The sequence below is a fragment of the Electrona antarctica genome (assembly GCF_951216825.1).
Source record: "Electrona antarctica genome assembly, chromosome: 24".
Taxonomy (NCBI): Eukaryota; Metazoa; Chordata; class Actinopteri; order Myctophiformes; family Myctophidae; genus Electrona; species Electrona antarctica.
In genome coordinates this window covers 19,506,533-19,533,161 of record NC_136803.1, presented here as the reverse complement: position 1 = coordinate 19,533,161, position 26,629 = coordinate 19,506,533, and the positions used below count along the sequence as shown (strand labels likewise).

At 44.9% G+C, this 26,629-nt stretch overlaps 2 protein-coding genes across 2 annotated transcripts; both read left to right on the top strand.

The window, feature by feature from the left end:
- Window positions 1-481: 481 nt before the first annotated feature.
- On the top strand, window positions 482-16,169 carry LOC306917550 (uncharacterized protein; the record flags this gene model as incomplete). The annotated part of the gene is made up of 19 exons (XM_079495843.1): window positions 482-501; window positions 791-938; window positions 1,446-1,470; window positions 2,946-3,059; window positions 3,389-3,529; window positions 4,718-4,806; window positions 5,840-6,023; window positions 6,575-6,876; window positions 7,361-7,615; window positions 8,290-8,410; window positions 10,635-10,798; window positions 11,818-11,842; window positions 12,125-12,238; window positions 12,969-13,109; window positions 13,601-13,722; window positions 13,894-14,014; window positions 14,456-14,733; window positions 15,129-15,263; window positions 15,805-16,169. The coding sequence occupies 19 exons, from the start codon at window positions 482-484 to the stop codon at window positions 16,066-16,068; spliced, it is 2,763 nt and encodes a 920-aa protein (XP_079351969.1). The 3' UTR covers window positions 16,069-16,169.
- Window positions 16,170-17,159: 990 nt separating this feature from the next.
- On the top strand, window positions 17,160-25,713 carry f7i (coagulation factor VIIi; the record flags this gene model as incomplete). Its single annotated transcript, XM_079495842.1, has 9 exons — window positions 17,160-17,217; window positions 17,939-18,102; window positions 18,241-18,265; window positions 18,701-18,814; window positions 20,119-20,256; window positions 21,266-21,381; window positions 21,815-21,935; window positions 22,215-22,563; window positions 25,476-25,713. The coding sequence occupies 9 exons, from the start codon at window positions 17,160-17,162 to the stop codon at window positions 25,711-25,713; spliced, it is 1,323 nt and encodes a 440-aa protein (XP_079351968.1).
- Between the last annotated feature and the right edge of the window lie 916 nt (window positions 25,714-26,629).

Sequence of the window (26,629 nt, the reverse complement as noted above, 5' to 3'; positions counted from 1 at the left end):
ATAGGACAGCGACTACAAAAAAAACCCTATTGTTTGTTTTTAAATCCCCGTTTGGGAAGATGTGTTGTTTATTGACTTTGGGGAATTAATGTCCCTTGAATAAAAGGCCTCAACATTTAAACCGTAAGCATTGTTTCTGTGTGTTGGCTTCATGGGTCAGACTTCACAAGATAGAATAATAAAATAATTAATAAACTGAAATAATTAATAAACTGTGACATTGTTCATTCTCAGAGTTACGACCCCTGGTGGTCCCCGGACATGATGTTGACAAAGTGTGTGTGTCTGTGTGGGTGTGCGCATGCATGTGTTTGTGTGCGTGCACTTGGGGGGGGGGGGGGGGGGGGTGCTGGTTGTTGCAGCTGAACTTTGCTCAGGCGGTCAGTAAAGTAATGGAGTCTCTCAGCAGAGCGGACAGACGCACAGACACGCGACGGACAGACGTGTTGACCCTCCTATGGATCTGCTTGTGTGTCCCACAATGCACCTGGGCTCCTACAGGTAGGCCTATACGAGGAACACCACATCCTCTTCTTGTGTTTAAAAATGTTGTCTGTCAGCTGTTTTGTGCTTTGAACGGGAGGGGGAGGGGAGTGGGGTCATTTCAAGTCAGTGCTGTAGTGGTTCTCAAACCTTTTCAGGTTTATTTGAACTGTCTGTCTGTCTGTCTGACTGACTGACTGACTGACTGACTGACTGACTGACTGACTGACTGACTGTCTGTCTGTCTGCCTGCCTGCCTGCCTGCCTGCCTGCCTGCCTGCCTGCCAGCCCCGGTCTTCCTGAACAGAGAGGGCGCCAGCAGTGTTCTCCAGCGTTCTCGTCGAGCCAACTACTTCCTGGAGGAGCTGAGAGCGGCAGATCTGGAGAGAGAGTGTCTGGAGGAGAAATGCTCCTACGAGGAGGCAAGGGAGATCTTCATCTTCCCTAAACAAACAGTGAGGCTCTGCATGCTGCTATAGGCCTTCAACAGGGGGTCCGGGACCCCTAGGGCAGTGGTTCCCAAAGTGGCGTCCGGGGACCTAAATGATAGTTAGGAACCAAATGGACCCTTATGGGTCTGTAACTCTGAGAGTGTACAAATGTTTGTACACTCTCAGAGTTAAATTAAGTTTGATTTTACAATATACATTGTAAATATAAATTTGCGTGACTGTAAAGATGAAACGGAAGTGGGGAGGAGGCTTCACTTCCGCTTTATCGCTTACTCATGATAGAGCTTATGTTGCTCCAGACTGCATGACGGAAGCATTCGAAAAAATGCCAGAGGCAACAGTCTGGCAATGCGAGTCTACTCACATCGCTGTTCTATGGGGAGCATTAGGCAAACATAGCAGACCTACACACTCTAGTGAAGTAACTACCACTAAACATATCCTCCAAATCAATGTTTGCACCCGACATGACTGTTCAATAACACTGTTCTGTTTCTTTCTCTCCCGCAGAATGAGTTTTGGAAAATATACTCAGGTAAACTCAGAGCAATACATAAGATGTTAGTTTTACAATACATACATTATTACATTGTACAGTAGATCATTCATTGAGTGTGTGAATGATACTCATGCTATCGCAATAAGTTATTGTGTGCTCGCCCATGCAGCGAGCACACACACCCTTGTTCTCTACAGCCACTTTTTGAGGCATCTATAACTACTTCCACATACTTTGTGCTAGAAATCTAGTTCAAACTTCAACATGTTCAGCTTTATGCAGTTATTTTTATGCAGTGTTTTTTATTTTGTAAACGTTTTTGCATGAGGAAGGGTCAGATCTTTCTAGGTTTATAGCAAAAACTGATAGGAGGTGCTATCTGTGGTTGCTATAACAACGCATTCAAACCTTTGCCGCTTCCTGGCGGCAGTGAATACGTCACCATCCATCATCACAGCGCCGGGCAATGGTCCATTTTTGTTGGAATTTATTTTGTGCAGTTTCGGCAGGAACTGCTTTTCTAGTTGTCTGTTTTGTAGTGCAGAAGTCTGGGTAATGTTGTTTTCTGTTCTGTGTAGACAGTGCAGGAGTCTGGGTAATGTGGTTTTCTGTTCTGTGTAGACAGTGCAGGAGTCTGGGTAATGTGGTTTTCTGTGCTGTCACTGCGTAGTGCAGGAGTCTGGGTAATGTGGTTTTCTGTTCTGTGTAGACAGTGCAGGAGTCTGGGTAATGTGGTTTTCTGTGCTGTCACTGCGTAGTGCAGGAGTCTGGGTAATGTGGTTTTCTGTTCTGTGTAGACAGTGCAGGTGTCTGGGTAATGTTGTTTTCTGTTCTGTGTAGACAGTGCAGGAGTCTGGGTAATGTGGTTTTCTGTTCTGTGTAGACAGTGCAGGAGTCTGGGTAATGTGGTTTTCTGTGCCGTCACTGTGTAGTGCAGGAGTCTGGGTAATGTGTTTTTCTGTGCTGTCACTGCGTAGTGCAGGAGTCTGGGTAATGTGTTTTTCTGTGCTGTCACTGCGTAGTGCAGGAGTCTGGGTAATGTGGTTTTCTGTGCTGTCACTGCGTAGTGCAGGAGTCTGGGTAATGTGGTTTTCTGTGCTGTCACTGCGTAGTGCAGGAGTCTGGGTAATGTGGTTTTCTGTTCTGTGTAGACAGTGCAGGAGTCTGGGTAATGTGGTTTTCTGTTCTGTGTAGACAGTGCAGGTGTCTGGGTAATGTGGTTTTCTGTTCTGTGTAGACAGTGCAGGAGTCTGGGTAATGTGGTTTTCTGTGCCGTCACTGTGTAGTGCAGGAGTCTGGGTAATGTGGTTTTCTGTGCCGTCACTGTGTAGTGCAGGAGTAGAGTGCAGGCGTCTGGGTAATGTGGTTTTCTGTGCTGTGTAGACCGTGCAGGAGTCTGGGTAATGTGGTTTTCTGTGCTGTGTAGACCGTGCAGGAGTCTGGGTAATGTGGTTTTCTGTGCTGTGCTATACTGAAGAATTGTGGGTAATGTGGTTTTGTGTGATTTGCAGTGATGGACCACTGTGAATCCAGACCATGTAAGCACGGAGCCACCTGCGTGCCTCAGGTCAAAGGTTACATCTGTATCTGTCGCCACGGTTACCAGGGACGACACTGTGACAAAGGTGATGAGATTACAGACACAAACGCTGGTAAATGTAATCTGATACAAAATGTAATCTGATACTCAAAACACTTTTTAAATATATGAATACTAATACTAATACTAATAGTACCCTTATTATTATTATTATTACTCACGTCTAGCAGACAGTAGACACGAACGAACGCACGCACGCACGCACGCACGCACGCACGCACGCACGCACGCACGCACGCAAGCTGTGAGGGCCTCCTACGGTTGTCCCTATAGTAACTCTCTCTCTCTCTCTCTCTCAGCTGTGAGGGCCTCCTACGGTTGTCCCTATAGTAACTCTCTCTCTCTCTCTCTCAGCTGTGAGGGCGTCCTATGGTTGTCTGTATAGAAACGGAGGATGTGAACACTTCTGCACACATTCCCCGAATGCAACGCACGGCTGTCACTGTCACCATGGTTACGGCCTGGCTGCTGACAACACCAGCTGTCTGCCTCAAGGTCTGAACTACATCTCCCAGCATGCATTGTGTATCTTTAGAAATACATCTCCCAGCTTGCATTGTTTCTTTATAACTACATCTCCCAGCATGCATCATGTCTATATAATTTCATCTCCCAGCATGCAGCATGGCTTTATAACTACATATCCCAGCATGCAGTGTGTCTTTAGAACTACATCTCCCAGCATGCATCATGTCTTTAGACATGTACATCTCCCAGCATGCAGTGTGTTTCTATAGAACTACATCTCCCAGCATGCAGTGTCTTTAAAACAACATTCTTTCTACAAGTATCACCATGACAACCCTATTGTTGCTCAATGCATGTGCTGCGCGTATGCCTGGTGGCGCTACTGAGCAGGGATGACCTGTTAAATACCATCCAATGTACTGAATGTTATTTACATGTTGTTTGGACGGATGCTGCATGGGTTCATTTGGTTACCTGCTATCCTATAGTTTCATAATGTACAGAATGTTATTTATAGAATGTTATTAGATTGATGAGAGAGTTTGTTAAATGGCTAGACTATAGAACACCGAAATCCTGTCGTCACTCGCTTATCCCCTGGTTCACGGAAGTAATGGAGAATAACATGCATCATGGGTCAACAATCCCCCGCTAAATGGCAGTAGCAATAGATTTGTTCTATTTGTTTAGAACGAGAGTTGTAAGATTTGTCTTAAATCATGATTATAATGTTATCAATTTAAGCCCCTTTAAAAAGAAGTCAAAAACATATTTGGCATGGAGGCTATTTGTGAAAAAGAAGTCAAATAAGTACTTGACCAAGAATTAGTTCAAATCGTCTCATATAAGAATTGTGGTCCAAAACTAAACTGTCCTGGCGATATTGTCGGGAGGTGGATCTGTATCGTTTACGACAGTCAGTCACTTATTTGATAGTCTGTTTCTAGCAAAAATGTACGGTAACTAATTCAGCAGCAGTAACAATAGTGTTTTCTCTCAGTCAGTTGATTCTTCATATCCATGAGTGAAACGGCCGGGATGACATGTTTATTTTTCAAACACAGTTCTTATATGAGGCTGACTAAAATCCCCCTATGGGGATTACAATGCAAATAAAAAGTACATGAACCCGTAGACTTAGCGCCCTCTAGCGATATTGACGCCAGACTGCGGTGCTCTATATATTATTAATTTTAAACTGTGTCTCCGGTCCAGTTCCGGTGCCGTGTGGGAGGATCGTCCAGCACTTCTCTCCCAGGGTGGTCAACGGATATATCTGTCCCAAAGGACACTGTCCCTGGCAGGTACACACACACACACACACACAATGCACAGTTTTGTACTCAGATGATTGGCTGAGAACGGAATGTGATATATGATGATAAGAGCGCCCCTCACTTCACACAGGTGTGATTTCTCGTTATTATGTACACGTGTAATGAGCAGGATGACGATACCCCTCCTGCTACGTGTCGGTATCCAATCATCCTGTCTGTGTTTATTTCTCAACAATGACCAGCTCGCCTTCAACAATGCCTTGGCTTGCATAATCCATTTCTGATTGATCCAAACCAGGGGTCAGGGGTCACCAACATGTCCGTATACACGGACAGAATGTGTGGGCAAAGACTTAGTCTTGTCCGTGGCAAGATTTAGATTTTCTGTTTTTCACACCATTATGATGTTCTTGATCATAAAGGGCCTTTCAAGCGTGAAGCGAGGAACGCAGGCGTTGTTGCCTGGATCAACGGGAGGTACATTCAGCTACAGGTCTTCTAAAGAAGGTGCGACAACGCAAGCGTAAAACAAAAGCTAAACAGGATCCAGGTCTGGTGAGTCACGGGCGTGTGCACGAAACGAGCACGTGCGCAACAAATTCACGGGACTGCGCTCACGTAAATACGCTTGCGTTGTCACACTGCGACTGCTCCCAGTGTTGCGCGCAAAAACGCAGGTCTCATTGAAAATGTACTATAGGCGCGTTATATCGCTTCACGTTTGAAAGGCCCTTTATGATCTCATTTTGGTCATAACACCCACTTTACTGAATGTCAAGTTTACAGGTTTTCTCCAGAACTATTTATTATGACACTATAGTAGTAGTGGTTCTCAAATGTTTTATTTGCAAAGACCCCCTGTAACTCTGAGAGTGTTCATTTTAACACTCTCAGAGTTATTCAGGGCTATATGTGTTTCTGGTAATATTACTGTCCACTCATTCTGTATGTCTGTGGCAAAATAATTACAGTATGTTGACAAAAATGTCCAGCACAAGGCAACATGGCAATGACCCCTGACCCCTGATGACCGCTTCCCATCTCCCCCCCCCCCCCCCAGGCCATGCTCTCGGAGCGTGTGAGTGTCAGAGGTAAACATGGTAAGCAGCAGCAGACGATAAACTCGGTAGAAGACGGGCCGTTGAAGTATCTCTGTGGAGCCATCGTCATCGCCCCCCACTGGATCCTGACGGCAGCGCACTGTGTGTGGAGGAAACGCCCCAACACCCTGTACATCACCGTGGGTGAGACCCTCGCAGGCTATGGGACGTTGCTCTGCTACGTGCGCGAAGCGTGCACGCCCATGCAGATTGATTGTAAACAAAGTCAGAGAGAGAGACTGGCAGCAAAGTTAATTCTAACTTATTATGTTTTCAGATACATATTTTAGCGTGATGATTAAGTTTAAAACAAGTAATACACTGTCTGGATGTCATCTTCGGAGTATTTCTGTAATCAAAACCACCTGTGTTTGTTGGACGATGCAGCAATGGGAATCAAACAGGTGAATTTAATCAAGATTCATTAATATGCATGTGAGCCTCGACACGTCATCACGCAGCACGTTTTCGTTCAAAGAAAGTAATTATTCAAATTAGATTTTATTGACTTTTGCTATAAAACTACACAAACATAAATATGTTCCCTTTTTTGCATCCATTGTTGGGTATGCCCATATGATGACCATGCACGGATATGGTCTAAAAAGTTGTTTTCATTTCAGTAGGTCAAACATTAAAATCGAACCCCTCCTCTCCTCTCCTCTCCTCTCCTCTCCTCTCCTCTCCCCGTGCAGGAGAACATGACCGATCGGTTGACGAGCGTACGGAGCACACGCGTCGCGTCTCCGCGGCGCTCGTCCATCCGTCGTACAACTTCTCGACGTCCGACAGCGACCTGGCGCTGCTGCGTCTGCGGGCCGCCGTGCCCCTGGGACCCTACGTGGTGCCCGTGTGTCTGCCCGCGGCGCGCGGCACCTTCACCCGCACGCTGGCGACGGTGCGCGTGTCCACCGTGAGCGGCTGGGGCCGCCTGGCGCAGGTCGGACCGGCCGCCAACCTTCTCCAGCGCCTGGAGATCCCCAGGGTCCCGCTGCAGGTATGTACAGGGGGTTCGGAATTGTTTCATTCAAATTAAAAAAATACATACTTTAAATACTTTTGTCCGGTGGTGGAAAATGTGCTCAAATGTTTTACTTAAGTAAAAGTAACAATACTGCAATATATATACTGCATAATTATACTAAGGTGCCTTGACCATTTTTTGTAATTTTTTGTTACAAAAAAAGTTTTCACAAATTTTCAATTCTGAAAAAGAAATGGAAAAATTTGCAAATTTCTGTTTGCTGGATATAGGATATAATTATACTAAGGTGCCACCATTTTTGTGATTTTTCTCATGCGTTCTTACAAATCTTTAATTCTGAACAAAATAAATTAATTATTTACACATTTCTGTTCAAATTGAACCAACAATATTGTTTTATTTTCTTTAAATATATATTTTATTATATGTTGGATTCAGATTGAAATAAGTCAACTATACAACTGTGCCCTGACCTAGAAAGTACTCATTAATGCAGGAGTGCCGCGCCCACACCCAGCTGCCCATGACGAAGAACATGATGTGCGCCGGGGTGCGCCAGGGCGGCCGGGACGCCTGCCAGGGCGACAGTGGGGGTCCGCTCGTCACCCGCTACAAGAACACCTGGTTCCTGACGGGTGTGGTCAGCTGGGGGCGGGGCTGCGCACAGCAGGACCTCTACGGCGTCTATGTGCGCGTCACCAACTTCCTGGGCTGGCTGGAACGTACCATGGCGTCCACGGAGGCGGGGGGAGTAACGGTTCCTTGACTATTCCCCCCCCCTTTAACGATATACATGTGATTTTGGCCATAATATAATGTTTGATGAACACAAATTGAATCATAGTATTTTATACATGAGTGTTGTAGTGGTTCTCAGAGACCCCCTTTCCACCGGTTGGTGGGAACCGGTTCTTTAGTCCATGAGCCAGAGCTCCAAAATTGGTGGAAAAAACTAGACCTATATTAAATTGTTTATAGGATCAATACAAGTAGTACATGATAACCCTTCCACAGTAGTAGCTTTTTAATATTTTCTATTTTGCATATTGCCCTATACATATTGCCTCATTTGTATATTTAAAAATGTAAAAATTGTAATACAATAAATCATTGTCTTCGTGTAAGTAATCAACTGTGGAAGTTTCATGGTGATAACAATCTAATATAGGTATATGGTTTTGCCCACTCAATTCATAATTAACGTTCCAATTTTGGAGCTCTAAGAACTGAACCGGTGGAAAAGGGGCCAGAGTGTGGTCCATGTGACCCTAGTTGAGGGGATTCCAAATGGACCCTTATACAGTAGGTCTGTAACTCTACTCTAAGACCGTAACAAATGGAACCAAATGAACCTGTAATTTGTATGGCGATTCTTGAAAAATAAAATGGTTGTTGTATTTAATTATAGCATACCAGCTCTGACAGTGTGAAGAGAAAAAGAAAAGTATTTCTGGAAACAGTTCCGAATGTGATGGAACCAGATCCTCATACATTATGTTGGATCCTGTTCCTCCGGATCCTCCGGTCCTGGATCTCAGCCCTACCGGTATAGCCATGGAACGTTCCACTGAAGTGTAAGGCTTCGTACACACATATCAGACGAACATGCTCTGTGCTGTCCGTGTTTTATGGCCGCCTCAATGCTTTTCCAATGGAAGTACGTGGTTTGACCAAACAGTTGTGTGTGATGGGGGAGGGGGGGCAATCAAACACAAGTGTTTGGTCAAACCACGTGACTTCCATTGGAAAAGCATTGGGGCGGCCATGAAACACAGGCAGAGCACAGCACAGTTGTTCTTTATGTGTGTACGAAGCCTAAGACTGTGTGATCGAACTAAACCATTTAATTTGTTTATGAAGAGCAAGTAATTTAGCGGAACAATCAGATTCGAAAATAGCCAATCCAAAATGGACAACGCATCACATCACGTTGTGATCTTGTACAGTAGATTGCCAATTTTTGGGGGCCATTTTGCTAAATCTGTTGTATATGGTGGAGTATAGTAAAAAAAAAAAAGCACTATTAGGTAATTAAATTAATTGAAAAAGTAATATATATTTTTTCTTTTTTCTGGATTTAGGCCTATTTGAGCATTCTTAAAGATGCAATCTGGAACATATAATGAATAAAGGTTATGTTAACCAAGGACGGTCTCCAAGGACATCAATCAGTTTAACAGTAGAATATATGCAAACATTAATCTGTACATTGAAACTGTAGAAAGTATAGGATGCTGGGCCCTATCTTGCGACACCCCCTTACGCCTTAGCCCTAAACGTATTTGCCATTTTAAAACATGTTTTAAAATGTTCAACTATAGCCAATCTACATCGACAAGTTGTGAGTTCCAACTCAGGTCAGTTTCACTCAGACTGGAGGTTGGTTGAAGTGCAGGTTACGAGTTCATTTGGGACCCCGAAGGTCCCCCTGGACTCCACTTGGAAAACTGCAGGTCTCATGCACCACTATCTGTGTGTATGTGCGTGTGTGCGTGCGTGCATGCATGCGTGCGTGGGGTCAGCGACCTGCAGGTGACTGCAGATCAGACTTTGTACCGTCAGAGGCACGCACACACACACACGCACGCATACACACACGCGTGCACGCACACACAGAGGCACAGCAGCAGTCCCTCAAAACACACACATTGACCATCATGGCTCTGATCGTCTTCTTCTGTCTGCTCTGCAACCTCTACTGCTGTCTGACCGCTTCAGGTAACACCGCCGCTGTGTGTGTGTGTGTGTGTGTGTGTGTGTGTGTGTGTCAGTGTTGATTTTGACAGCAAATTTTGATGTTTTAGTCATAGTCTTTTGAATATGTGCCATCTTGTGGCATATAACTTACATGGAGGTCTTTAAATATGTGGCCTAAATACAGCTAGGTTGAACTCTGCTAATAAACAAACCACAACGATTTACGTTCAGACACTGACGTTATGTGATGTCATGTCTACACAATGGTCACATATTATTTCAGCAGGTCACCAATTTCACCGTAACACCACCATGCTGGAGTGGCCAAGTGTGAGTGAGCGAGTGGCAGAGATTTGGGGTGTTGGATTTTGGCTATAAAGGTAGACGCTCATTCGCCGCTGCAGGGCGGAAGTGGTGCCCATAGAGTTATATGGACGTGAGTGTCATGGCGGCCTCCAGTCACGTGCCTCACGTCCCTTCCTTTCATTACATTCCTTGGCACCAACACGGAAGCTTAAGCCCTCACTTGAGAGCATCAGCCCCAGAGCCTTGAATTGTTCAGTGTGTGTGTGTGTTGTAGATTTTGACAGCAGATTTTGATGTTTTAGTCATAGTCTTTTGAATAGTTTTCATTTAGTTTCAGTGACATTTTAGTCACCTGGACTGTTTTAATGTTAGTCTAATGTTAGTTTTAGTTGACTAAATATCATAACTTCATAAGAGTTTAGTCGACTAAATCTATAGTTGATTTAGTCGACTAAAATGTGTTTTGGTGGGCCTTGATGCCATCGTAATGGTTGATTTTATACTTGCTGAAAATAGCAGATCTACAAGGTCACAGTGCGGTGCGTTGTGAGCTTGTAGATCTACTATTTTCAGCCTGCAATCAAGTGTAAAGTGACTTATACTGGATCTCTTGTGCACTATAGTCCCTTCCTAACATTTTAGTGTAGTTTTTTATTTGTTGACGAAATTGTCAATATTAGTCTTATAGTTTTAGTCATCATAGCTTAGTTTTACTTTTCATTTAGTCGTCAGTGAAATAAGGTAGTCGTGCGTGCGTGTGTCCGCAGTGTTCCTGCGTCCAGACGAAGCCCTCGCGGTCCTGGTCAGAACCAGGAGGTCTAACTCAGGCTGGTTGGAGGAGCTCCAGAAAGGAGATCTGGAGAGAGAGTGTCTGGAGGAGAAGTGTTCCTACGAGGAGGCCCGGGAGGTCTTTGAACACACAGAGTCTACGGTATAATATGTCATGTGACTTGTGTATTGATCCAAAGGTTAAATCACCAGTTCTAGTGCTGTAGTGCTGTTCTAAGACAATGGTATATAAACTGTCTCATCAGCTTCTTATCTGAGTTAATCTGCAAGTTTTACCATTTACTATCTGTCGTGTGATTTACTCGGGTGGCTTCAGAGACCACGAAGGCCATTTTTGATTGATTGATTGAATATTTTATTAGACAGAAGAAAACTGCAAACAGCACAAGGTACAGTCAGCCATTTTGGTCCAAAAGGATTTCCAAAGAAAGACCTTGCGGTCTTGTTTCCATTCGGGTCCCATGCACTCACACATTATGTAGTCATGAACATGAACATGTTTTGTAAGTGGGTGGCACCAGATCATTGTTTACGCTACCTCTAGTGTTGTGGCTGTCGCTCACTTTTTTTAAGTAATCAGTCAAGTAAATGGGCACTGAGGGCATGGAGGGCATAGCTGTACAATTTTGAATGTCAGACCCATTTTCAATTGTTTGACTCTGTCTTCTACCCGGAGCCAGCCAATGCTTTCCAGGTGCTCTGCATATAGATGGGTCATTGCTTGCATGGCCCCAGGCCTAGAAGAAGTCGAATTAGTTTGTTTTGGGAGATTTGGAGCTTATTCTTTTGTGGTTCTGCTGTGGTTCCATGGTTGTCGTTGCCCCTCAGTTTGGCCTTGTGCCCATCTATAAATGACATGCCTTGAGGCCACAGTGTCCATAATGCCCCAGCTGACTGAACCACTTTCTCCTCTGTCTCATTTCTTGTCAATATAGGCAGTAGGCACTAGGTAGAGCTGTACATGGAAGGAATTTCAAGGAAAACACGAAGGCCACATGGCCATGTCGTTGCCCCCTTAGTTTGACACTTTAACCTATTTTAGGTTTAGTCATAATGGTGGTAACTGGAGAGCAAATATTTTCTGGGGTGGTAAAATAGGTTGAGAACCACTGATCTAAAGTGTCACCCGCCAGACTAATGTTTTAATCTGTCATATTTCAGGATGAGTTCTGGAGGACTTACAGTCGTAAGTATAGGAACACAACACACCTTCAAACTTCAATAATATATAATAATAATCAATATAACAGCAATTATACAGCATGCATATACAGCCCCAGAGGCCCAGACCTCCTGATTTTTAGAGCTGTGTGTGTGTGTGTGTGTGTGTGTGTGTGTGTGTGTGTGTGTGTGTGTGTGTGTGTGTGTGTGTGTGTGTGTGTGTGTGTGTGTGTGTGTGTGTGTGTGTGTGTGTGTGTGTGTCCGTGTGCGTGTGCGTGTGTGTCCGTGTGCGTGCGTGCGTGAGCAGTTCCAGACAGCTGTGCGTCAGGTCCATGCTTGAACCAGGGAACCTGTGTGAACCAGGGAGACTCCTTCATGTGTCTGTGTCAGCCTCAGTTCAGTGGGCGGAGCTGTGAGCTGGGTCAGACTCCTCCCTATCTCTGTCCTGACTCCTCCCCCATCTTTGTCGTATAAACCGATCTGCCCAAACGTTTGATTGATTGATTGATTGATTGATTGATTGATTGATTGATTGATTGACTGAATACTGTATTAATCAAAGATGTACACGGCATGGAGGTACTGTACAGTATGGTTTCCATCGTGGTCCTATGTATTCAATTCATCAACATGGCACATACAATTAACTAGGGCTGGGACGCGATTAAAAAAAATCGAATTAATTAGAGGCTCTGTAATTATTTGTAATTATTTATTAATGTTTAATCTCATTACTCATATTTGAGAAGTTTTTTTTCTTTTTCAATTAAAACAAATTTCGGTATACGAGTCAATGAGCGAGTTTATTTTATTCATTTTTGTTCTCCCATTGCGTGCACTGGGGTTTGTTGGTTGGTGCACCGTCCGCTATGATAGGTATATACTCCTGAAATTCGCGTGAAAGATTCCGTGGTGCAAAACTAAGCACAATTAAAACGTTTTTCAAAGCGTTTTCTTTTTTATCGCGTTATTTTGTAATCAATTAATCGAAATGAGTCAATTAAAGTCCTAGCCATAATAATAATACATGAATGCATGTCATCAACAAAATACAAACAAATAAATAAAAACAAATTGAAAAAACGTGACCACAGTGAATGACCACCCCTGATTTCAACGCCTTTAATAAGCCAGTGTTGTTGTTTGTTCAGAGTACAACGCTGTTCCAGACACCTGTCTGCTGGAGAATGGAGGCTGTGAACACTTCTGTGAGGAGGAAGCAGGAAGTCTCAACTGCTCGTGTGCGGACGGCTACTTCCTGCATCACAATGGACGCAACTGTGTGCCGCGAGGTAGGACAAAAGCATGTCTGCTTAATTAACAAAGTAGTTTCAACCAGGTAGGAAGACAACACTTTGTTGCATGTTGTGCTGTGTTCACACACAGAGCCTATAGCATGTTGTGTTGTGTGTTTATAACATGTTGTGCTGTGTTCACACACAGAGCCTATAGCATGTTGTGTTGTGTGTTTATAACATGTTGTGCTGTGTTCACACACAGAGCCTATAGCATGTTGTGTTGTGTGTTTATAACATGTTGTGCTGTGTTCACACACAGAGCCTATAGCATGTTGTGTTGTGTGTTTATAACATGTTGTGCTGTATTCACACACAGAGCCTATAGCATGTTGTGTTGTGTGTTTATAACATGTTGTGTTGTGTTCACACACAGAGCCTATAGCATGTTGTGTTGTGTGTTTATAACATGTTGTGCTGTGTTCACACACAGAGCCTATAGCATGTTGTGTTGTGTGTTTATAACATGTTGTGCTGTGCGTCCACAGAGCCCATAGCGTGCGGCATGGTTCCCGTCCTCCAGGAGGGGTCAGACAAAGCGGCCCAGGTGGATCCTCGTTCTCGTATCGTTGGAGGAACAGAGTGTCCTAAAGGAGAGTGTCCATGGCAGGTACCGTAAGACCACCAGTAGGCTATATATGAAGGGGGCATGTCGAGATAAAATGCATATTAAATATCTAAATACTGAATCAAGCAACTTAAAAAAGTGTGTGTGTGTGTGTGTGTGTGTGTGTGTGTGTGTGTGTGTGTGTGTGTGTGTGTGTGTGTGTGTGTGTGTCAGGTTCTGTTGGTGTACAGGGACAAGGGGTTCTGTGGAGGGATCATCATCCACCCAACCTGGGTCCTCACCGCCTCTCACTGTATGGAGAACACCAGGACAGAGTTCCTGAGGGTGGTGGCAGGTACCTACGGCTGTGCCGTTTGTTTGAGAACTTCACATGCCCGGCCACCGTTGCCACTTAACTCAGATCAGTGGTTCCCAAACTTTTTCATGTCAAGGACCCCCAAATTGACACTCATTTTAGCCTGCAGACCCACATCTGAAAATATATTACACCAGGGACCTCCCATAAGAGAAGATTTTTACGGCTCTAGCAGTGGTTCTCAACCAGTTTAATTTCAAGGACCCCCAGTTTGACATGCATTAGGCTACGGACCCCCCATTTATATCTCTGGGACCCCAATTTTTATTGCAAAATTAATGTTAATTGATTAGTGTCAATTTTGGGGTCCTTGACATGAAAAGGTTTGGGAACCACTGCCATAATGTATTTGTCCCGTCTGTCCACCAACCACTGTATTTATTTCATAATGTATTCGTCCCGTCTCTCTCCACTAACCAGGCGAACACAACACCGCGGTAAACGAGAACACGGAACAGAGCATACAGGTGTCTCAGATCATGATGCACGAGGACTACGTGTCGCGCACGGCCGACAACGACATCGCCCTGCTGCGGCTGAGCGCGCCCATCGTCTACACGCCGTACGCCGTGCCCGTGTGCCTGCCCACGCGCCCGCTGGCGGAGCGCAACCTGTGGGCCGTCAGCACGCACACGGTGAGCGGCTGGGGCCAGCGCAGAGAGAACGGACCCACCTCGCACCTGCTGCGACGGCTGCAGGTAAACCAGCGTGACCGGTGGCGGTACGGTAGACGTTTACTAATTGCCGCACCTGAAATGATATTGATTTTTGTTGTTGTTATTGATGATATTGAATCTTGTTGTTATTCCTCATATCATGTCTATGAATTGATGGCATAGGGCCTAAATGGAAACAAGTGTTTAACTGTAGGCCTACTCTGTTGCTGTTTTTACATTTATGTCTAATAAACTATGAAACTATTCAATCAATCAATATTTAACACTGTTACTGAACAAACACTATATATAGCAATGATTACTATCAGAAACAGAAATATCACTTTCCTTTATGAAAAACTACCACAATGTAGAAAAGACATTGTCACATAACACACTCCATTCATGACTCTTCCAACACCACTGACTACATGCAGGTTCCCAGGATCCGGACTCAGGAGTGTGTGGAGCAGAGCGGAGTGGTTCTGACCGACAACATGTTCTGTGCGGGCTACCTGGAGGGACGACAGGACTCCTGTAAGGGGGACAGCGGGGGTCCCCTGGTCACCCAGGTATGAGACTCCTTAAGGGGGACAGCGGTCCACTAGTCACCCAGGTATGAGACTTCTTAAGGGAGACAGCAGTCCACTAGTCACCCAGGTATGAGACTCCTTAAGGGAGACAGCGGTCCACTAGTCACCCAGGTATGAGACTCCTTAAGGGAGACAGCGGTCCACTAGTCACCCAGGTATGAGACTCCTTAATATGCTGTATGCTTGTGGGTGTATGCAGTGTTATGCAAGACCCACATGTCATACGCTGATGTCAGCTGACCAATTGGGCGGGGTATTTAAGCTCACCGAAGACTGCATTCTCTCTGCGTTCCTTCTGCATATGGTTCCTGTTATGCGCTGTTTGCTCCCACCGCCACCCCAGCACCACCGGTGGGCTCTGCTATTCCTGTTCCCCATGGGGGCGTGTATATCTATCTCGCTGCTCTTAATGTTAAATGATGGCAGTATAATTGTGCAGAGCAGGGAGAAAAATGCAGCAGAGCCGAACGCCAAGATAAAGTACTATCATTCTATAATAAATATTTGTGTTGTCTTCCAGTACAAGAAGACCACCTTCCTCCTGGGCATCGTCAGCTGGGGCAAGGGCTGTGCGCGGCCCGGCAACTACGGCATCTACACCCGCGTGTCCAACTACCTGGAATGGATCCACGACAGAACCCAACCGCTGACGCCCAGCACGACGGAACCGCCCGTGGCCAACGGAACAGAACCGACGACAACGACAACAACACACAACCAAACGGACCCGCAGCCGGTCACTCACAACGACACGCTGGCTCTGATTCACAATCTGACCAACTAGGCCCACTGCAGGGGTCAGGGGTCATCAGCCACCCGTCGCATGTGACTCTTTAGCGCCTCCCCGTGGTGGCTCCCTGTAGCTTTACGGAAAGACAAAACGAAGATTAATATAGAATGTTTATTTGTGTTTGTTTTCATTTTAATTTATCGTTGCTGTAAGTAGGCCAGCCATGACAAAAAACATGCTCCCCAATTATTGTTGTAAAAATGTGTATAATAAATACAAATATTCAATATTTCTGTGAACTGAAAGTTGCGCCATAGCCTGCGACACATTTATGGGCATTTAGTGGCTTGTGTAGACCGGTGGTTCCCAAAGTGGTGTCCGGGGACCCCCCAGGGGTCCTTGAGGGATTTCAGGGGGTCCCCACCTAAATATAGTATAGGAACCAAATGGACCCTTACGGGCTAATAAATGTCGATTTAGGGGTCCTTGACATGAAACCGTTTGGGAACCACTGGTGTAGACAACCCGATGTGTGATCCCCTGCTACAGTATATAAAAAAACTATATACCGTATGCATAATTTTGGCCTTCAATATCATTTTTGATAAACACAGCCATACATATTAGTAGTGATTCAGTGACTCTCAAAGTGAGGTCCAGGGACCCTCTGGGGTGTCACATTATGAGTCCAACTAGTACTAGTGGTTCTCAAACGTTCTCAAAGAAGGACCACTAACTCTGAGAGTGACAGACTCGCTCAGACCTGTTATGGTCATTCAGGGCTATAGTTTCTGGCAATAGTATTGTCCGCTCATTTTGTATTTCCGTATCAAAATTTGTATTGTTTGTAATGTCCACCACAAGCCAACAAGTGAAAGTGCAGGGGTTCGAGCCCGGCCTTTGTGATGTGCCCTGCTGCAGAGTGCAGAATCAATGCAGTCGATCAGTGACAAAGTTCAGTTGATTCCACAACATGCTCCTGTACATTTCTGTCGGCCTCAGCACACACACACGGGTCAAACAAACGGTGGATTTGGTTTGACCTTTGACCTGTTCCGCAGTGCAGTTAAACAGCTATAGAGCCTGCTGGGTGTTTGTTCCACATCAACGTTTATTAAGCTCCAACTTACGGCGTGTCACCAACCATGCTGCTAAGATCTACCTTCATCATCTGGACCTTCATCCATCTGCTTTCTGCAGAAGGTATGTTCTTCATTTCCACGCATATTATTTCTATTTGCACTTCACTTTCGACGCGATTCATTCTACAAAATGTTTTCTAAATCCGGAAAAACTGCTATAGCCTGCTATCAGTGGTGCTCAATCTTTTTTCATGTCAAGGATCCCCAAAATTATTAGACCGTGGAGTGGACCATATCAAAATATTTTGTTCCAGGGACCCCCCCCCCCCCAGAATTAAAGATTTGAGTTAATAATGTTCACTTGAAAAATGTATACATTCAAAGATTTGCACACGTTTTCACGATTGTTCAAAAATAGCAGATCAACAACCTTGTAGATCTGCTATTCCAAGTATAAAACGGTTAAAGTGGTTAAAGTGATTGTGACACATTATGCTTTCCTGGTTTTAAACGCCTAATCAAGCCGTGTTTAACCACTTGAACAACCTTGTGGATCGGCTATTTTTTGGAATCCAGATTTGTCGTAGAGCTGTGCTTTCTCGAAGTGCAGCAGGGTTGCCTCGGAATACTTTAATGTTTTGAATTTGTCAATATCACACTTCAAACTTTGACCACTTAGACCCAGCGTCTGAGTTGCACTGTACTTGGTGTGTTCTTTTTCAATCTACACCAAAACTCTTGTGACTATAGTTGTGAGCTTGCACATCGGCTATTTTTGGCAAATGTCTAGCATGGTGCTACATAGGAGCAGGCGTGCTAAACACAGTGTGTATTTATTTCAGTGTTCTTACAGAAGCGTGATGCTAGCACGGTGCTACACAGGAGCAGGCGCGCTAACACAGGCTTCCTGGAGGAACTGAAGCCAGGCAACCTGGAGAGAGAATGCATCGAGGAGATCTGTGATTATGAAGAGGCTCGAGAAGTGTTCGAAAACGATGACCAAACGGTTATTATTATTGTTGTTGTTGTTGTTTGTTGTTATTATATATTTTAGGGGACATTTTTTTAAACACATCTTTGAATTGAAATGTGAATTGAAAATATACAATATACACTTGTGTAAAGCTCAAACTTTGTTTTACAGTTGAAGTTTTGGAAGACGTACCACGGTGAGAGATTTCATTATTTATTATAAATAACTATTATTTTAGGAGCACTGCAGTGTGCATGGCGTATCGGTCATCATATCGGTACTGTAGGGTATAGGCAATATCGGCCCTAGAGTATTGGCTGGTATTAATTTTTTTATAGTATTTATTGAGTTTTTTAGGAGAAGTGTAGAAGTCACAAAGATTATACAGTAAATCCAAAAGCATAATGATGTTTGGGATATTTATATATTTACATAGGTTTGAATGCGAAGCTGAAGATTCTTGTCCCTCCCTAACATTTTAGTCTATTTCTTTAGTCACACTGTCAGTTTTAGTCATCATAGTTTTCTATTTGTTTTGTTTAGATTTCGTCAGTGACACAACGCACATTTTTCGTCATAGTTTTAGCTGACAGAATTAACACTGTTTCATTGTTTTTTGCACATCATGCAGCTCGTGAGCCGTGTTTGGCGAATCCCTGCAAGAACAACGCAACCTGCCTCTATACGGACAAACAATATCTCTGTGAATGTCTGGAGGGGTACGAGGGAAAGTACTGCCAAACAGGTACAAATACACCTTTCGGTAAGCCCCACCCAACTCTACTCTAGACCAGGGGTTCTCAACGTTTTTGGCCGGGGACCCCCGGAAATGCTTTGGCAATGTCTCGGGACCCCCGCCCCGCCCCCTCCCGACCCCCAATATAAATTGACTGCTACAATAACCTTAATAATAGAGACAATACACCATAAATAAATACTGAAACCAGATATAATCATTAGGAAGGTGTATGCGTGTACTACAGTATGTGTACCATGTAAACTCTTAATTTTTGATTTTCCATCCATTCAGTTGGGGAAAAATAAAATATATATATATATATTTGTTTTTTAATAATTTGGGGACCCCCCAAAATAATTTGGCGACCCCCCGAGGGGTCGCGACCCACGGGTTGAGAACCCCTGCTCTAGACCAGGGTAGGACAAAAATTGCTTCTCGCCCATTCAGGGCCAAATTAGCCATTGGGCCAATGGGGCCATGGCCCAGGGGCCCTTGGCTCTCAGGGGCCCTTCTGGGAAAATGTAAAGCCCTGTAATGGGTTTGAGGCCCTGAAAAAAACTCCTGGGGACCTTCATTGGCCATTGATTTTGTTAAATTTAGGCAAAAATCTTTATAAAAACACAAAAAACCTCGAAAGTTCTGCGCGCACGCGTGCTAGGGGCCCCCCAAAAAATGTACCGGCCCAGGGGCCCTTGTGGGGTTAATCCACCCTGCGCCCATTTATATCACGGCTTTTCCCATGTAAAATAATCAATCATTTCAGGAGCAAAAGCTTCAAATCTCTTCTAAATCTAGTCAACAAAGCCTGCAGTAGGATATGCACTGGAAACATTGCATGAGATTATTTAAATAAACTATAAATACAGGGAAATGTTGGTACACACACCGCTCGTCCTTCACACGATGGTGGACCTCCCCACCTGTTTTGAGCGCCTTGCTACATTTACAAAGCTAATGTGTACATAAACGTTGCGATTTCACATATAAAGTGCTCACCCCCGGCCTGGCCACGGACGTTAGAAATTTGCAAGGGTGGGTATTAGCACCCGTGGATTCCGTATTCTTCAATAAAAAGCATTTTAATCTGACCTGTGGCCATTTTCTGAAAAGTTTATAATGTATCAGAGTAGAACACACCTCTCAGCCGGTATAGGGGCCTCAGAGTAACTCTCTGAAGTGTCTGTTCCTGAACGTTGCTGTTGTTTCAGTGTTTGAGGACTCTCTGAAGTGTCTGTTCCTGAACGTTGCTGTTGTTTCAGTGTTTGAGGACTCTCTGAAGTGTCTGTTCCTGAACGTTGCTGTTGTTTCAGTGTTTGAGGACTCTCTGAAGTGTCTGTACCTGAACGGAGGATGCCAACACTTCTGCGACGGCTCCGGAGCTCGCAGGACGTGTTCGTGCGCCGACGGCTTCGCCCTGGGAGAGGACGGACGAGAGTGTGTCGCACAGGGTGAGAAGAACCTGTCTGATCTAATTTGATTCTAATTTAAAGAACCACTTCACCTGCACTGACTTCTCAACCTATCGTCACATAATTGGTCCGAACTAATGTTCATGAAATGCCACAATATTTCTCTACTCGGTCTGTGTCTCATAGCATAGGAAGGAGGGCTGTAGGCCGTTCAGGAACCCATCCACATGATCGATGCGGAATCCAAGCTAATAGAAAATGCAGGCTTTTATTCCTGAAAAGCTGCAAGGCGAAAATGGAAGCCATCGATGTTCTCAGTCACAATAATAAATCTCTCTCTCTCTCTCTCTCTCTCTCTCTCTCTCTCTCTCTCTCTCTCTCTCTCTCTCTCTCTCTCTCTATAAGACTATATATTTTTTTCCAATGGAAATATCCTGGAAAACATATACAATATTATAATCGGGGACTAGACTGCGGAATCCAAGCTAATAGAAAATGCAGGCTTTTATTCCTGAAAAGCTGCAAGGCGAAAATGGAAGCCATCGATGTTCTCAGTCACAATAATAAATCTCTCTCTCTCTCTCTCTCTCTCTCTCTCTCTCTCTCTCTCTCTCTCTCTCTCTCTCTCTCTCTCTCTCTCTCTCTCTCTCTCTCTCTCTATAAGACTATATATTTTTTTCCAATGGAAATATCCTGGAAAACATATACAATATTATAATCGGGGACTAGACTATTTGACATTCAATGTTCTTTTTCCACAAATGAGTCTTGAAAAATGGGGGTCGTCTTATAATCAGAGTCGTCTTATACTCAGCACAATACAGGTATATATATTTTTTTTCTTTATTTTTTTTAACTTATTTAAAAATAAATCTGCCTAACAATGATGCCACTGGTGCACAGGTTTCTGAACTGCCCACAGCCCTCCAATGAGAGGGCACAGTCAGATTTTTTTTTTGTGCGGACCAATTAGATGAAAAGTGGTGAAGTGGTCCCTTTCATCCTGTGATCTAAACACATTGTATGTGATCTTATATCCTCGTCGTAGTCCAGTTTCCATGCGGTCAGATCCCTCCAGATGAGCAGCAGCAGAGCGACACGGTCCAGAGCCACACCAGACTGGTGGGAGGACGCCAGTGTCCCAAAGGACAGTGTCCCTGGCAGGTCTGTCTGTCTGTCTGTCTGTCTGTCTGTCTGTCTGTCTGTCTGTCTGTCTGTCCTTTAATTCAGTGGTTCCCAAAGTGGGTTACGGGGACCCCCAGGGGTACTTGAGGGAGTTCCAGGGGGTCCCCAGCTAAATGATATTTAGGAACCAAATGGACCCTTATGGGTCTGTAACTCAGAGATTGTACAAATGGAACCAAATGGACCCTAACGGGTCCATTTGGTTCCATTTTTACACTCTCAGAGTTAAATTAACTTTGATTTTACAATATACATTGGGGAAGTGCTCGTTTGATATCACTCAACAGCCCTGCTGTTGTGAATTTGCATTTCTCAAAACAAGTGCGTCCAATGGCAAGATGGCCACGGTCTGCATATAGTCAATTGTGTGTGTGTGTGCGTGTGTGCGTGCGTGCGTGCGCGCGTGCACTAGGTTGTGGTGATGCTCCATGGAGAAGTGCATTGTGGGGGAGTTCTGGTGGGCTCAGAGTGGGTCATCACCGCTGCTCACTGTATCCATGGCAACCACCCCGACAACATCACCGTGGTAGCAGGTAATCACCCTGTGTGTTTGTGCGTGCGTGCATGCATGCGTGCGTGTCTGACCAATTAAATTAAGATGAAGTTGAGGGGTAAGTTCACACTCTCTTCCTATATTTGGTCACATCCTCTTCCTATATTTGGTCACACTCTCTTCCTATATTTGGTCACATCCTCTTCCTATATTTGGTCACATCCTCTTCCTATATTATGTCACATCCCCTTCCTATATTTGGTCACATCCTCTACCCTTATTTGGTCACATCCTCTTCCTGTGTGCGTTTGGTTTCCAGGGGAACACCACCTGGAGGTGCTCGAGGGCACGGAGCAGACGGTTGGCGTGGCTTTGGCCACGCCCTACCCCCTCTACTCGTCGGAGACGGGCGAGGGCGACGTGGCCATGCTGCGGCTGGCGCCCCCTGGTGTGGCGCCGGAGCGCTACGCCGTGCCCGTCTGCCTACCCCGCGACGCCCAGTTCGTCCGGCGCGAGCTGGTGCCGGTCCGATTCCACACGGTCAGCGGCTGGGGCCGCCGCACCACCGGGGGCAACCGCGCCAAGTCCGACTCGGCGCCCATCTCGCCGCTGATGCGTCGGCTGTCCGTCCCCATCCTGTCCAATCAGGACTGCTCCCGGACCAGTGGGTATGTCAAGGGCCGCCCCCACATTACTTTTTTCTGTTTTGTATGTGTCTATGGAGTTAACATTACTCTAGACTCCCATGGTGTTTTGTATGTATCTATGGAGTTAACATTACTCTAATAGACCCCCAGGTGTTCTGTATGTGTCTAGGGAGTTAACATGAATAGACAGACCCCCAGGTGTTGTATGTATCTATGGAGTTAACATTACTCTAATAGACCCCCTGGTGTTTTGTATGCATCTGTGGAGTTAACATTACTCTAATAGACCCCAGGTGTTTTGTATGTGTCTATGGAGTTAACATTACTCTAATAGACCCCCAGGTGTTCTATATGTGTCTATGGAGTTAACATTACTCTAATAGACCCCCAGGTGTTCTGTATGTGTCTATGGAGTTAACATTACTCTAATAGACCCCCAGGTGTTCTGTATGTGTCTATGGAGTTAACATTACTCTAATAGACCCCCAGGTGTTCTGTATGTGTCTATGGAGTTAACATGACCCTAATACAGGGGTTCTCAACCTGCGGGCGCGGAACCTCGGGTGGTCGCCAAATTATTTTGTGGGTCCCCAAAATGATTATTATTATTATTTTTTGCAACTGAATGGCTGGGAAATAGACATTTTTACATAGTACACATAGTACATGCATGAATCTTCCTTAATGATTAGATCTGGTTTCAGTTCATTTATGATATATTTACTCTATTATTAAGGTTATTTTGCAGTCAGTTTGTATTGGGGGTGGGGAAGAGGGGCAGGGCGGGGGTCGCGAGACATGTCCAAAGCATTTCCGGGGGTCCCCAGCCAAAAACATTGAGAACCCCTGTTCTAGAGCAAGGATGGCCTCATTTTAGATCGCTAGCATTGACGCTAATTATTTTATTTATTTATTTTATCTAAAATGGACGCCCAAACCGGATGTGCATCACACTTAAACCAAGTAGATCCGGGTCGGCAGTCAAGCATTGGCTCTTGCGTCCACCAGGTGGCAGTGATACGGTTAACTTGTTTTCTTCTTTTTAATGGGCTGTTATTTTTTCTATTGGCTGTTGGTTGTCATGGCTGCCAGTTCCCACCTGATGTTGTGTGGGAGTTCAGACTGATCCAGACCGTACTGAATAACTACCAGCTTGCATAAGGTCTTCAGGCTAGGACTCAAGTGTAAGACATACAGGTCATCAGTGACTGTGTCGTATAATGATGATCCTTGTCCTCCAAAGAGGATCATACGATCTCCCACCATGCAACAGAATACCGTGGACCTAATTACTAAAAATCTATGCAGTCTCAATAATGGAACATTCCCTTTGGACTCAACCTTCTTCCAGGTGAAGGTTGCTGGACTGAATCTCCACAGATCATTGAGGTCGTTATTAAATGTCCTGCCACCAAATATGTACAGCTCTCCATTGTAGGTAAAAGCTGAATGACCGTAACGTCCTTCTGGAACGAGCTGTGCAGAAGGCGGGTTCATCCAAAGGTTGGTCTCTGTGTCAAACACGCTCATGGTGCTGAGGAAGACGCGGGGGCTATAGCCCCCAAATACAAACATCTTTGTCCCGATGATGGTGGCAGTGTGACATTGTGTAGCATAAGGTGGAGTTCCGCTGCTGTTAATCAAAGTCCAGACCATTGTGCTGGTGTCCAACTTGTAGGTGTCATTAATACATCCAGTCAGATTGTTCCATCCTCCATGGATAAACATGACCTTCCCAACGACACAGGCTGAGTGGTCTTGACTCCGCTCTGGAAGAGTCCCAGCCATCTTGGGTGTGAGCATTCTGTGGTCGTCGACATCAAATGCATAAAGCACCTTGCTGCATCTGTCCCCCCAGATGTAGATGAAAGGGTCGATCAGCACAGCTGTGCGGCTGCTGTGCATGGGGCGAACCTCAAGGGGGCGTTGTCCTCTTCCACATCTCTCTGGGGGCAACTTGATCCAGCATAAAGACACTGTGTTGAAGACATGCACTTGAAGACGTATCCGACGCTCGGACCCGATAAAGTATCCTCTAAAGCAGTACACTTTGTGGTCCACTGCTACAGCAGCATCATACGGTGTCTCTGGAAGCCCTTTTCGGTGCGCCGTCCAACGAAGCATTTCACACAGTAGTTTATAGGTTTCTCCCTGTAAAATAATGCAATCCTGAACACTTTGAATGAATGACAGGAATGCAGTCCTACTGTGTGGGTCAGTATTTATATACTGTAGGTTAGCCCGGCCGGGCCTATGCGTGTGACATAGACATGGTGTCACATGTAGGCCAAGTTGGTGTGTCGTACGTGTGTCGGTGTGTCATACTGATGTCATAGACTGACCTGCTACTACTCAACTACACAAGTTTGGAGATGCATCCGATCCAATATAATATCGGTATCGGGCCCTGATATGGCTTAATTCACGTATCAGAGATTGACTATCACGTCGCCGATCCATGTTCATATCCATGGGGGGTTAAAACACACACCTACTAGTTTACTTTTAATGTCTCCTGAGTCCTGCTGGTTTTATATGGGTAATTAGTGTTTTAGATATGTCAGTATTTCAAAGTGCCCGTGCTGGACTCCATGATGTCATGGACACTGGGCTCACTACCTTCCTGCACTACAATTCCCATAATGCTTTGGTGCACTGCTCCTCCTTGTGGATAGGGGGAGGGGCTGTCTTACTGAGACCTTACTGAGTCCAGGAAGTAAGTAGGCCCAGTGTCCATGACATCATGGAGTCCATGGAAAGTGTTTCTTGTTTCCCATCATTAAAATAAGATCTGGTTGCAAAAGGGGTGAAGTAGCCCTATAACTTCACAGACATATATATATTTAGTATATTTTTATATATTTAATAGGTTTAACTTCACAGACATGATGTTTAAATGTTTAATTATTTTATATTTTTAATTCATCCAACAGGTTTAACTTCACGGACAGCATGCTGTGCGCCGGCTACCTCGAGGGGGAACAGGAGGCGTGCCGGGGAGACGACGGAAGCCCATTGGTCACCCTGTACGGCTCCACCCACTTCCTGACGGGTGTGGTGGGCTGGGGGCGTGGCTGCGCGCACCCCGGCTATTACGGGGTGTACGCCAACATGGCACACTTCATCGACTGGGTGGCGGACACCATGAAAAATGCCACGGTTAACCCATGAGGCGCCAGCATTTGAAGAAAAAACAAAAAGGTTAATTTGTTTGCGTGTTGGTTCATTTGGTCAAATTGAATCATGTGTGTAAGATGATGTACTTCATCAATTGGGTGGAAGCCACCATTAAAGCCCTGCCCAATGCGACTCTTAACCAGCTGGCAGCATTTATTTTTGATCGGTTAATTAGTTACAATTAGGTGGTTCAGGAACGTTTTCATGGCAAGGACCCCCAAATCGACACATATTAGCCCAGGGATATACCAGTGACCCCCGTAAGAGAAGACTTGTTACTACATAGCAGTGATGGACCATATTTGATCCCATTTGTATACACTCTTAGAGTTACAGACCTGTTTTGTTTGACAAAAATATAGACTATGGGTCAAAACATGCCAGTGTTTTTCAAGGATAAAATAACAATGAGACTCTAATGAAAGCTCTGGTCTATTATGGTTTTGTTCTGAAATAAACACATTCAATGGATCTTGGAGTTTTTCTTTCAATGCTTTGGTCGAGGTTTGACTTGTACTTCAATTGACCATTTGCGGACCGCGGCCATCTTGCCATCAGAGTTTGGAAGCACTCGTTTTCAGTAAAGCAACGTCCTGCTGCCTCCTGCATTAGGTGCAAATTCAAAACAGGTGGTACGCATGGCAGTTGAGTGATATCTAACAAGCACTTCCAAACTGCAACACTTCGAAAAAATTATCACCTGCAAGGACAGAAAGTAACTCATAACATGTCTACAGTGGATTTTTATGAAACAAACACTTTGAGGATAGAAAAAGCTTCAAGCTTTTCGTACAGCTGCAATGTTGGTGAGTTTGACGTTGTGTAATAGGCCTACAATCAGATAGGACTTTTCTGTTTGGATGAATGGACTGCCAATGGAAGTTGCACCTAGGTAGCACCTTGCCAATAA